The sequence below is a fragment of the Bubalus kerabau genome, chromosome 13, assembly GCF_029407905.1.
Source record: "Bubalus kerabau isolate K-KA32 ecotype Philippines breed swamp buffalo chromosome 13, PCC_UOA_SB_1v2, whole genome shotgun sequence".
Classification (NCBI taxonomy): Eukaryota; Metazoa; Chordata; class Mammalia; order Artiodactyla; family Bovidae; genus Bubalus; species Bubalus kerabau.
The window spans coordinates 63,468,132-63,482,154 of NC_073636.1; the positions used below are offsets into that span (position 1 = coordinate 63,468,132).

The window sequence follows — 14,023 nt, forward strand, 5'->3', positions numbered from 1 at the left end:
TCCATTCTGGCTCAACACAGCACACCCAGTGCATATCCTGGTGTTCAATAATGGTGTATGACTGAATGTCTTGGTTTTGAATCTTGGCTCAAGCCTGTCCTCTAAGCTCAAACTGTTCCTTGTCTGTTCAGTGGGTGGTCACTTACTTGCCCCTGCCTGAAAATACATGATCTATCTATCCACTTGCTTACTGTCAACAGCTTCTCTCCTCAATACAAAATGTAGGTTCCACAAGAGCAGGGGCCTGTTTTCTTTATTTATTAGGATATCCCCAGCATCTAGTATAGTACCTGACATATCCAGGTAATCAGTAAATAAGAAATACATTAAATAAACGAATATTGACAATCCTGAGGTTTCCCAGGCTAGAGACATTGAATTGGGCTCTCAAGTAATGCAGGCTTGTGTTTAACTTCCCTGTTCTGTGACTTTGAACAAGTGACTTGACTTCTGTAAGCCTCTATTTCTGCATCTTTAAAATGAGAGTAAAATATATCTACCTTCTAGCATACTGAGATCCAACACTTGTAAAGCACTTTGCCCTGCCTGGCACAGAACAGGTCTTTAGCAAATCGTAATGTGGCTGGTTATTATTTCTGCTGCTGTTCTTAGTATGACAGTATAAGGAGATGAACACAGGTGACAGACAAAGATTTCAATCCAGATCCTATCACTTGCATCCTGGCCTTGGCAAGTCCCGATGTCTCTCTGAGCCTCAGTTTGCCTGCCTATATAATTGGCACTAATATGCCAGCTCTCTAAGTAGGGCATTGTGAGGATTCAAGTCCAGGCTGCCCACCTGTCAGGATATTGTGACATCCCTTGGGAAGGGATGACCTTTGAGGTCCTGTTAGTCCAGCAAGGCTGGACTATGAATAGTTCCCAGTCATTGGCAGGCCCTGCAGCAGAGCTGCCTGGGTTGTCTGGGGCAACACTCTAGGGAAAAAAAATCTCACCTTCCACACCCTTGTGCAGTCGTGTCCAACTCTTTGCAACCCTATAGGCTGTAGCCTGCTAGGCTCCTCTATCCATGGGATTCTCCAGGCAAGAATACTGGACTGGGTTGCCATGACCTCCTCCAGGGGATCTTCCCACCCCAGGGATCAAACCCCCATCTCTTATGTCTCCTGCATTGGCAGGCAGATTCTTTACCACTAGCGCCACCTGGGAAGCCCTATATGTGCAGTTTAAGAGGCACCATCTATCAAGATCCTAAAGGCACACGAACACTTTGAACTCGCAATACCCTTTCCAGGAATCCTCTTCAGATAAATGTTCACAGGTGCATGAAGGGGTCATGACAGCATTGTCTATGGTGCAAGAAGCTAGAAACAACATGAATTTCTTGAATATGGTCTTGCTAAATACAAGAAGTGAGTTCTTTGGCAGATCACTCAGTCCTGTTCACAGCTCTGTCCCCAGTGCCTACATCGAGTCTTGGCATAGAACAGGGGCTCAGGCTATATTGGTTAAATGGACATCTGAATCCCAATAATGGGATATTGTGCAACCATTAAAGAGAATGAAACAGCTACATGAGCTGAGTTGGAAAGAGGTCCTCAACTTGCTCAATGATAAAAACAAATATGGAAACTTCTCTCTGGAAGTGTTTGAAAATATTAGCCATGGGTACCACTCCAGTGCTCTTGCCTGGGAAATCCCATGGACAGGGGAGCCTGGTGGGCTGCAGTCCATGGGGTCGCTGAGAGTCAGACACGACTGAGCGACTTCACTTTCACTTTTCACTTTCATGCATTGGAGAAGGAAATGGCAACCCACTCCAGTATTCTTGCCTGGAGAATCCCAGGGACAGAGGAGCCTAGTGGACTGCCATCTATGGGGTCGCACAGAGTCGGACACGACTGAAGCGACTTAGCAGCAGCAGCAGCAGCAACATTAATCTATGAGAAGACAATTGCTTTGCACTTTCCTGAGGTTTTTTTATTTGTGCTTACTCACTCAGTCGTGTCCGACTCTTTGCGACCCCATGAACTGTGACCTGCCTGGCTCCTCAGTCCATGGAATTCACCAGGCAAGAATACTGGAGTGGGTTGCCATTTCCTTCTCCATTTTTTAATTTAGGTGTATATTATTTTTGACATTTTTAAAATTCTATTTTTCAAAAATATACCACATTCCAAACCATCTTAGCCAGGATTCAAAGACAAGGCCCTCATCAACTCAAGAAGCCTACTAGGATCTTAGTAGTGGGAGAAAGAAGCACTTATTAAGCATCTACTATATACCAAGCATGAAAGCTCAAATCTCACTAACACATCATCACTTAACCACACCAATTCAATGAGACTGATCCGTTGTTAAACTGTTCTATTTAACAGTTGAATAAATTGAGTAAACTGAGTCTCACATGGATGACATGGCTTGCAGTGCAGGATAAACATTGAAGAACATGGGCTTTGACATCTGACAGATCTAACTTCAAATTCCATCTCTGCCTCTGTGTAACTTTGGGCAAGTAGCTTCACCTCTACAAGTTTTAATATTCTTATTTGTACAATGAGATGAATGATGTACCTTGAATCATAGGGGTGGTTTTGAGGATCCAATGAGAAAACATACAGAAGGCATTTAGCACAGTATCCAGGACATTGTAGGTGCTCAATAAAGAGCAGACATACCATCACTATTATTAACATTCTTATCATTACTGTTAGAATTCCCTCCGCTACCATCAGCAACCAGCTCATATTGTAAATGGAGGCCAAAACCTGCCCCCAGAGTCCCACAAGCATTTTAATCAAAGATCCAAGGAACAGGCCAGAGCTGATTAAGCCAAGTTTTGTCTGTGGGGAATCATATGGCCCTAAGCCATGTATGTGCACAGCCAAATTAATGTTTTCTTGAGAACAATGATTAGAACAACAGGTCTTTGCAGTCATGGAAGGGACTGGACAAGGGCTTCATTCACGCCTCTGTTCCCAGGACAAGAGTCCCTCAGGCACCTCTCAGGCACAGCTACACTCACCTAAACTGAACAGGGTGACCTCAGATTAGCTGCATCGGTTAACAACATCCCACTTTTGACAGTGGTGATATATGGAGCCAAATTTCAGGCAGGATATCAGGCAGTACCCATCTGCCAGAGGATGGGCTGGCAGGGACCTGGTTTTGGAGTTCTGAGGACTCATAACGGAAACTCTCAGGAGTCAGTCAAATCCAGCATGAGCCTGGAACCCCCTTTTAAACATTTACGAAAGTCAACTGCAATTGAGCAGGTTAAAGGCAAAGTAGAAAGAGTCAGAGATGTCCCCTCCTAGGGATCCCTTCCCCCAAACTCACCAGCATCTAGGCTTGGCGCCAGGCCTGGGGATCTGAGACAAACTACACATGATTCCTGCCCTCAGAGACCTTCAAGTTTACTGGAGAAAACAAAAATTGCTGCTGCTGATACGATGATGACAAAGGTTGACATTGATCAAATGCTTACCATGTGGAAGATACCGTGCCATAAACTTCAAATGCACTGTCTCATCCTTATAAATAGCAAACAAAATAAACATAAATGAGTGCCTACTTATACACACTGGCCTCAGCACATAACATGCATTATTTCTTAATCTTGCAAACTACCATGAGAAGTGGGTATTATCCAAGGCAGGGTCAACAGTGGCCTCTGCAGTCAGAGAAACCTAGGTTTGAATTCTTTTTTGTTGTTGTACCGCACAGCATGCAGAATCTTAGTTCCCTGATCAGGGATTGAACCCCTGCCCCTTGCAAAAAGCACACAGTCTTAACTACCAGAATGCCAGGGAAGTCCTTAGGTCTGAATTCCGAGTCTGCCAATTTATTAGTTGTATGACTTGAAGGAAGTTACTTATTTTTAACAAATCTTGGTGACTTTGTCTGTAAAATGGGGATTATAGAAATTCCTACTATTCTTTGTATTTTTATGTACATACTATTCTCTGCCTGTATCTTTTAAAAGCCTGACCTTTATGAGAGATGAACCTTCTCTTCTTTGTACAAAGTACCAAAATTGACTTTATCCATTTTTGTCCTTTAGCATTATTTTTTAATGCATCAAAGGCTCCCTGTTGCCAGCCTTGCTAGGGGGCTGTGGAGGGAGTGGAGGCATTTGACCATCCCTCCCTTTTCCTCCAGGCACAGTCTCCAAGGGCCTGGCTCCAGATCCGTGCACACAATGGGCCTCTCTAAGAAGCAGACAGACGAGTAACTGGCTGCCAGCTTGGGCCCAGACTCTGGTCACAAACACATCCCTGGAACTGAGAATAGGCTCAAGACACTTGTGCAAAATCCTGACCTCAAGAAGAAAAGGTCCAGAAGGCACGCTGGGGTTGCTGAGTCCCTTAGGTCGGGGGTATAGGGTTCTGGCTGGCAACAGCAGTTTGCCAGTAACAGTTTTCTTTCTAGGATGTTCTCAGACAGCTCTGTACTCACCAAGCCCCAGACCTCAGGAAAGATGCCCTGCTACCCTGCCAAGTTCACATCCAAAGGATAGGCCGTGGCTCCTTGGAAAGTGAAAGTGAAAGTCGCTCAGTCGTGTCCGACTCTTTGCGACCCCATGGACTATACAGTCCATGGAATTCTCCAGGCCAGAATACTGGAGTGGGTAGCCTATCCCTTCTCCAGGGGATCTTCCCAACCCAGGAATCAAACCTGGGTCTCCTGCATTGCAGGCGGATTCTTTACCAACTGAGCTATCAGGGAAGCCCTTGGCTCCTTGGAGGTGGCCTTAAGAAGTGGGATGAGGGCGGGGAAATTCTGAACAATGTGATCACTGATTGGGTGCTGGGGAGGAACCTAGGCCCAGAGAGGCTTCTAGGAGCTCTGGTTCCAGACTGGGGCAGCTGCCTGTTCTCCACAAACTCCCCCAAGTCTCAAGGACCAGCCACAACCCAGCATCTTAGCTTCCTCACATCTTCCAGGCTCTTCAGATCACCCGTGCAATTCAAAGATTCTTGACCCCAGTTCTCGGCCCCAGCCCTTTGCTGCCTTGGGTGGAATTATCTCCTTCTACAAGCCTACTGGACAGCAGCTGAGACAGACTTCAACTAAGAAAAATCTGGGGAAAAAAAAAAAAAAAACTAACAAGAAGGCTACAACATCAAGTGCATGTGTGCGTGCTCAGTCATGTCCATCTCTTTGCGACCCCATGGACTGTAGCCTGCCAGGCTCCTCTGTCCATGGGATTCTCCAGGCAAGAATACTGGAGTGGGTTGCCATGCCCTCATCCAGGGGATCTTCCCGACCCAAGGATCAAAGACTCGGCCTCCTGAGGCTTCTGCATTCACAGGTGGTTTTTTTAATGCTGAGCCAGTTGGGAAGCCCCACAACCTCGAGACTCTTCTTTTATCCAAGCCTGCTTAGGTCAAACCATCATGATCTCCCTTCTGCTCATGGCCCCAGCCTCCTTGCTGCCATTCTTTTCTCTTTTAATATTTATTTCTTTGGCTGTCTCGGATCTTAGTTGGGGCCCACTGAATCTTCACCGCATCGTGAGGGATCTTTCATTCGGTGCACACTCTTGTTGCAGCACGCAGGCTCAGAAGGTGCCGCGCACAGGTTTAGTTGCTCCGGGTATTTGGGATCTTAATTCCCTGACCAGGGATTGAACCCACATCCCCTGCACTGGAAGGTGGATTTTTAACCACTGGACTGCCAGGGAAGTCCCTCCTTGCTGCCGTTCTGCATCTATTGTTGCCTCCTTCCAAACCGGGTTGATGCAGTAAAGCCCAAAGCTGACCATGTGAGCCCCTGCTGAAAAACCCTTGAAACAGCTCTCTGTTTCCCTCCAAATTCCTTTATTCTGGCACTCAAGGCCCTGCAGGATCTGTCAATCTGAATAGCCTCCTCTTTCTCCACCCGCTTCCTCACACCTAAGCTCAAATAAAGCTGAATTACTTCCCAGGCAGTTCCCCAGGTAAGTCAAGTCATTTCACCCTTCCCTTTTGCTCAGACAACTTCCATTCCTGGAATGCCCTTTCTCTACCCCATTCCCATCTCTGCTTATTGTTCATAAGTTGCCAGCATCCCTCCTCCAGGAAGTCGTTCCTGACCATTTAGAGAGAGGAGACGACTGCTTCCTCCCACCTCTAGGCAGACTCCATCTCAGCACCCATGACAAGATGGTGATCTAGTAGGTTTGCTTAGCTATCTGCTCCATGAGACAGAATCCCGTTGAAACCACTGAGTAGAGCAGTATAAAGGGAGGAGGAGAGAAAGAGAAAGCAGGAGAGCGCTTTCATCCAAAAGGGAGGAAAAATACGTGAAGATTATAAACAACTTTATGCCAAGAAATTTGGCAGCTTAAATGAAATGGACAAATTCCTTGTAAGACATAAACTACCAAAACACATTCAAGGAAAACATAGAGCATCTAAATTGTCTTATTAAAGACATCATGATTTTCCTGACAATCCAGTGGTTAGGACTCTGCACTTCCACTGCAGGGGGTCTGGGTTTGATCCCTGGCGGAGGAGCCTGGTGGGCTGCTGTCTATGGGGTCGCACAGAGTTGGACATGACTGAGTGACTTCACTTTCACTTTTCATTTTCATGCATTGGAGAAGGAAATGGCAACCCACTCCAGTGTTCTTGCCTGGAGAATCCCAGGGATGGGGGAGCCTGGTGGGCTGCCGTCTATGGGGTCACACAGAGTTGGACACGACTGAAGCAACTTAGCAGCAGCAGCAGGGAACTAAGATCTTATATGTCGCAAAGTGTGGGGGGAAAAAAATACTTTTCTATAAGGGTAACTTCCCTGGAGACTGCTGCTGCTGCTGCTAAGTCGCTTCAGTTGTGTCCGACTCTTTGCAACCCCATGGACTACAGCCTACCAGGCTCCTCTGTCCATGGGATTTTCCAGGCAAGAGTACTGGAGTGGGGTGCCATCGCCTTCTCTGCTGGAGACTGCTACCAAACATTTAAGCAGAAAATAATACCAATTCTATGTAAATGTGATGGGACAGGAGAGGAGTTACTAACAGAAAAAAGTGAAAATATTAGTCTGACTCTTTGCAACCCCATGGACTGTAGCCTGCCAGGCTCCTCTGTCCGTGTCTGTTTTCTCCAGGCAAGAAAACAGGAGTGGGTAGCCATCCCCTTCTCCAGCCTACTATGTGCCAAATCCTATGCTGGCAAGAGGCAGGCCAGCTCCACCCAACAGCCTGCAGCAGGGCTTGCCAAGGAAAGATCTTGCCCAGAGAAAAGTTTTAGAGAACACAAGTTCCAGAGACCCTCAGTCCTGGGACAGTATGTATACTATATCTCTTCCCTTCTCTATCTGCACTAAACATTGCAAATCAATTCTAGCTCCTTTCTGCTGAGTTCAGATAAGACTTCCCAGTGTTTCCAAATATGGAACTCCCAGGAGCCACCAAGGAAACTGACACTCAGAATGAAAGCTGTTGAGTAATCTAGCTCAACCCCAGCAGATATGAGATCTGAGGCCCAGAGAAGATGAGGGTCTTGCCCAAGACCAGATTAATTACAGAGCAGACAGGATCGTAGATGCTGATTTTTAAATGGCTTGTGTGGAATCAGTTCCGTCATTCAGTCGTGTCCAACCCTTTGCAACCCCATGGACTGCAGCACACCAGGCTTCCCTGTCCATCACCAACTCCTGGAGCTTGCTCAAATTCATGTCCATCAAGTCGGTGGTGCCATCCAACCATCTCATCCTCTGTCATTCCATTTTTAGACAGTGTTCATGTTTTGTCCCCCCATTCAATAGAGGGCTCTTTTAGGCAGGCCCTGGGTCCAGTTTACCTTCTACCCCAATGCTCTGCACATCGGGTACATAGTAGGTCTCTGGAAAGGCATCTTGGCTTTAATGAGGAAGGAATGGAATGAATGAGGTGTCAGAGGCTTGGGTATTAGCCCCAATACCAGGAAATGCTTCAAATGTCTAACACTCAGAGACACTGCCTTCTCAGAATGATCCACACTAAGAACCCAGAAAGAGACATTCTCTACCTAAAGATGAGGAGGGGAGGGGGACCTCAGTGTAGATTAGAGACGTGTCTACAGTAGAAATCTTACCATCTATGAGCTAAATTTTCAAACAGCAGAGACTAAAAGAGCTTTTCAAGTCAACCGAAATATGACATTTTGATGAATTTCAACTATTTCAAACTGCATTACTGGCTATAAATATCAAAGTGATGAGGCATGTGGAAAGAAAGTCTCCTATATCCATCTCCTTTATGTGTGATCTCGTTATTTAACTTTGCTGTTAAAATATGATTGATATCCTTAAGCTTTCAGGGATCAATCCCGCAGAGGCAGCTTTAAGTGTATATTTAAAAATGCAACAGCAGCATTTGAATAGACACACAGTACATTTAAATAAATAATAAACTGTAAAAATAAAATAAAATGAAATGAGAGAGAATCGAGGTCAGGGCCATAAGAATGCCAAAGATCACCCAGGCATCCAGAGCCTGTTGGTTTCTGTGGCCTCTTGGAGACATCTTTGGCAACCTCTCAGGACCTGCGCCTGGGCCTCAGTGCAGCAGCTTTGTTGGCCATGGCATTCTCCATCAACCCCCGCCACCTCCCTGTGCCTGTTCTGGGCCAGGAGCCAAAGACACATTCCTCGGGCCCCCATGGTTTCCGGAACTGACAGGGTAGAATTTGACAAATGGGCTGAGCAAAGCAGAAACCTCCTGACAGAGATGGCAAAAGGCAGAAGCGGGACCACCCCAGCAAGAGACTATAACAAGTGACGGGAAACCAAGGCCGGGAGAAAGCAAAGGTCTCATCTAAGATGACACGGTGAGGGGAGAGTGGCAGGGAGCCACAAAGTTTCCCTCCCCTCCAAAACACATTCCTCTTGGATCCTAGCTAGAAGTAGCCAATGTCCTGCTACATAAAGGCCAAGTATCCTCCCAAGGCAGGATGGGTCGCAGGGTTCTAGGGCTCCTGGGTGATAGGAGGATTCAGAGTTGAGAGCTCCCCTGGTTTCTCAGGCAAGATTCTAAGTCTCCCCTTCCCCAGTCCCCACCCGTTTCTTCCCCTGTGTCACTCACCGAGTGGCAGTTCCTACCATGGACCTTTCATCCTAGTCCCACAACCCAGCAAGGCAGAAGTTATATCCCTGCCCTACAGATGAGAAAACTAAGGCTCAGGGAAATGAAGTGACTCATCCAAGGTCAAACACTAGGGAGTGGGAGAGAGGAAATGAAGTCCAGATCTGCCTGTCTCTGAAGCAGCTCTATCCCCACCACACCAATGTCTCAAGGCAGGTCTCCAAGTTCTGTTTCTGTTTTCAACCCTGCCCACCTCCCAGACCCCACTGGTTGAGGCCTGGGGGGTTGTAGGGAAGAACTGAACACCCCTGGGTCCTCAGTGCTTACCCTCCAGCACCACCTCTTTGCCTGTCTTCTTTAGGACTTGCACCGCCTCGTCATGGGTGGCAGAGGAAAGGTCCTCCCCATTTACGGACAGGATGGCATCCCCCACGAAGAGGGCCTCCGTCTGGTCAGCTGCCAGGCCCTTGAAGATCTTGGAGATAAGAATAGGCATCTTGTTCTCTCGGCCCCCTGGACAAGCACAGAAAGAGGAAGAAATTGAGGCAGACACTCCAACACTTGCAAGTCACAACAAGGCAAAATTATTTCTGAAGGTCTCCCACTGTGTCCAGCCCAGTACTGGGAAAGTGGCAGTGTGGGGCAAAGAGAATCTCAGAAAAGAGCCTTAGAAGTTTGGGGCACTAATGATACCTAAAAGACATTTTCTAAATTTATAATGTTATAATGGATCTTTTGGGTAAGTGCTTTGGGTGGTCACCAGTGTTTGAAGAACTTACAAGATGCTTCAATAACTTCTTATTTTTTATTTTAAGTGAGTTTCCCATAATGGGGAAACTCACTGATAACCTCTAATCGAGAATAAAGATAGAAGTCAGTTACTGCTATGGCCACAAAGCTGAAAGCTTCACAACCTAGGTCTCAGCATGGAAACCAGGGCTTTAAAGTCTAGAGATTTCAAAAGCCTATCTGAATTGCATCTCTGATGCAAAAAGACAAAAAAATCAAATATTAATACATTTTACCATGTTGCTTTATTTATAAGCTCTTGAATGTCCTTTTAAAATAATAAACAGTGAAAACAGTTCACATTAGTTCCACATACCAAATGCCAAGCACCATGTTAAATGCTTTCAATCTTGTCTCATTGCATCTTCACAACACCCAATCACACAGGCATGCTCAGATTCCTATTGGGAAGGTTGAAGTGTGGAGAGAAACCCCTTGTCCAAGGTCACCCAGCTAATTAGTGGCAAAGACAATATCTGAACCTAGATCTCCAGGCTCCAGAACCAACACTCTTAACCCTCTGGTAGGCTGCAAGTCAGGCCTTCAGATACCACACTATTGCTCCATCCTCACAGATGAGGAACAAGTGGCCCAGGGAGAGGAGGTCATAATTTCAAGGTCACTCAACAGACTGGTGGCAGAAGTAGGACTGGAATGCCTCTCTGGACCCCCACATAGGCCCAGCAGTTTGCTCACTGCAGTGCACAGAGCTTGAAGCCTAGGAAAGGAAGGAGTGTCTATTTAAATTGAGTTGGCCAAAATGTTCATTCAAGTTTTTCTATAAGATGATATGGAAAACCCCGAATGAACTTTTTGGCCAACCCAGTATCTATCTGCCCTCTTCCACCTGAAACTAGGGACTTCAAGTCAGTTTGAATCCATGGCCATTCCTCGATGCCTCGGGCTGGGCTGGACCCTAAAGGAGAGGTCAACACACCAACAGGAGTCCAGTCTCCATCCATAAAGAATTGAATGGAGCTGGTATTCCCCGACACCTCCTAAAAGTCCCTTTACCCCCACCTGGGAGTATGAAGCTAGGGAGTAACTTTATGTGACCTTGAAAAGTCCTCTTCCTCTCCAAGACTCAGTCTATCTACAAAATGGAACGCTATATGAACATTAAGTTCCTTCCTGCTTTAACACAGAGTGTACAATTTCTGCATTGATCTGTGGCCCTATCCCATGCTGGTGTTTGAGGGCAAAACAGGTGTCCACTCCCTGGCTTTCTCATTACCCCGCTTTTAGATCCCTTTGGTTGGTTGCATGGAAGTTTGCCCTTTCCTGGGGAAAAATCAACCTCTCTGAACACTCTTTAGCGGCTTGATAATTGAGGTTCAAATCCCAGCTCTGTCGCTCACTGACTGTGTGATCCTAGGAAAATCATTTTACTTTTACTTTTCATTTTTTTTTCCAGTTTTTTACTTTTCCTCTTCAGTTTTTTTTTTTTCAGTTTCCTTTTCATTTTACTTTTACTTTTCAGTTTCCTCACCTGCTAAATGAAGATTATACTTCCTATCTTTTAGTACTTGTTGCCAGGATGAAGTGGCTCCTGAGCCTAGAGTACTGGGCATAGCACTCAGCACAGAGTGGTAGCCAAGTCACCACCATCCCCACCCCCTCAGGAAGGAATGGTGAACGCAGCGGCTGGGGTGTGCAGACTTTTCAGCACCAGATTAGTTACTCTGGGAGTCTTTCCTGACCTTCATTTTTCCTCTCATCTAACAGCAATAACTATCTAGGCACCTATTATGTGTTGGCAGAGTGAGTATTTTGGACACCTATTTTCATAGAAACATCCCAATTCTATCACTACTCTCAGGGCCAGAGATGGGAAAGGGCTTCCCAGGTGGCACTAGCGGTAAAGAACCCGCTTGCCAATGCAGCAGACATGAGAGACGTGGGTTTTATCCCTGGTTTGGAAGATCCCCTGCAGGAGGAAATGGCAACCCGGTATCCTAGCCTGGAGAATCTCATGGACAGAGGAGCCTACCAAGCTACAGTCTATGGGATCTTACCACACAAGTTCACACAGGTGATTCTGGACTTCAGTCTGGGTTGCACCTTAAAGAAAGCTGTCAGTGCTGGGGGCTGAAAGCCCATCTCAGTCCTGTGATGGTGGACACTTAGGACTCTTCACCCACACATACAGGTTTCCTAGGTGCTCAGATTCCCAGGTCCTTTCCGGCCCCCTGTCTGTGAGCCCAGCCCAGTTGGCACCTCCACCTAGTCGCCATCCCAGCCATGCTTCCCACTCCAGACCTTACCCCTCCTTCCCTTCTACTTTGACCGTATCTTGAAGACTTCCTCTTCCTTTCCCTAGTAGCACCCCAGGCCTCAGTCTCCCTTCTCTATCCTTTGCTCTCCTGGGGTCCCTCTTGTCCTTGATACCCATGCAACTCCTGAGAGGCAATCAGTCTCAGACCTCTTTGCCTCGGCACACAACTCCCCACCCACTTGTCCTTGGCGTGCCCCCAAAGCCGTCCACACCTGTGCCTTCTGACTGAGACCTCAAAGCCCTCTCCGACCTTGGTGCTCTGGTGCCCTCGGTTCTGTCCTCCCAGACGCCGTTACCCCGGACAGAAGTCCACCAACTCCACGTCCTCAATACGCTGCCAGCCCCCGCGATCCCTGCGCCTTAGCGGTCCCACAGACACCAAGACCCGTGCCCTCGGTGCCCCCGCGCCCACCTTTGATGCTGATACCCAGCCCACCGGCGTCGGCCTTGCGCACAGTCACGCGACGCGGCTGGAGCAGCAGCGCCTCCGGCAGCGGCGGGGACGCGGCGCCAGGTTCGGCGGCGCCGTTGAGCTGCGCGGGCTCCGGCTCCCGCTGGGCACCGGGCTCCGGTCCGGGCTCGCCGTCGGCGGGGCTCACGGTCAGCGCGTCCTCCTCTAGACTGAGCAGCACCCGCTGCCACCGCTCGCCGCCAGCCCCCGAGCCTGCCCCGGCGCGCAGTTCCAGCAGCCCGGTGCGCGGGGCGCGCCTGCCTGACGCCATCTTCGCCTCCGAGCCCCCGGGCCGCCGCGCTCGCCCTGCCCCCGCAGTGCCCGGCCCGCTCCGACCCAGCGCCCAGAGCTGAGGGCAGCGGGGGCCCAGCTGGGCCAGCCGCCACCCTACCCCAGGCCGCGGGGGTGGAGCCTCGGTGGGCGGGGCTGTATGTGGGTGTGGCTAACAGCGAAGGGCGTGGTCACCGGCAAGCTCGAAGGGGCTGTGGCGGGTTCCAAGAACCAGAGGATATACTGTGAGAATGCATGACTTTGCCCACAAAGGTCCATATAGTCAAAGCTATGGTTTTACCAGTAATCACGTACAGATGTGAGAGTTGGACCATAAAGAAGGCTGAGCGCAGAAGAATTGATGCTTTCGAACTGTGATGCTGGAGAAGACTCTTGACAGTCCCTTGGATAGCAAGGAGATCAAACCAGTCAGTCCTAAAGGAAATCAACCCTGAATATTCATTGGAAGGACTGATGCTGAAGCTGGAGCTCCAATACTTTGGCCACCCAATGCGAAGACCCGGCTCATTAGAAAAGACACTGATGCTGGGAAAGACTGAGGGCAGGATGAGAGGGAACGACAGATGATGAGATGCTTGGATGGCATCACCGATTCGATGGACATGAGTCTGAGCAAAATCTGGAAGATGGTGATGGATGGTGAAGCCTGGCGTGCTGCAGTCCATGGGGTCACAAAGAGTCGGACACGACTGAGCGACTGAACGACAACAACATGGGCATGGGGACATAAGGGTGTCCGGACGGGATCCAAAGTTAAGGCAATGAGAGCGTGAAGTGGGGTGGTCGGGGCCCTGGGGGCCCGGCTTCGTGCCCCGGGCTGGACCCTAAGATCCTGGGCAGGAGACAGCCGGGCGAAGCCGTCGAGGGCCGAGGCCGTAGCTCGCAGCCATGGGATCACGAGAAAAAGAGACAGAACCATGGATCGTGGTGCGAGGCTTTGGGCTTTAGAGTGGGGCTGCATATGGCAGAGCGCCGGACTGCAGGGACACGGCTTGAGTTTAAGAGGTAGACCTCGAGCTGCAAGGGACTTCTCAGGCGGGCGGCTAGTGCAGGAGATTTGCGGGTTTCCGACTGTGGGGCGGGAACTTTGGTCTGTGGGTATGGCTTAGTGTCGGGTGCGGTGTCTAACAGGCCCCGCCCTCTGGGATAAGCGCGGTGCTGGCTGTTGAGGGATTGGGGAAGGGGTAACACTCCCCACGTCGAAATT

At 48.6% G+C, this 14,023-nt stretch overlaps 1 protein-coding gene across 1 annotated transcript in view; it reads right to left on the reverse strand.

The window, feature by feature from the left end:
- SNTA1 (syntrophin alpha 1) overlaps positions 1-12,928 on the reverse strand; it is a 26,590-nt gene extending 13,662 nt beyond the window's left edge. Inside the window, exons 1-2 of the mRNA XM_055544777.1 lie at positions 12,487-12,928; positions 9,338-9,523 (exon numbers count right to left, since the gene is read on the reverse strand). Coding sequence (XP_055400752.1) covers positions 9,338-9,523; positions 12,487-12,796 — 496 coding nt within the window. The 5' untranslated portion in view covers positions 12,797-12,928. The remainder of the gene's footprint in view (positions 1-9,337; positions 9,524-12,486) is intronic.
- Between the last annotated feature and the right edge of the window lie 1,095 nt (positions 12,929-14,023).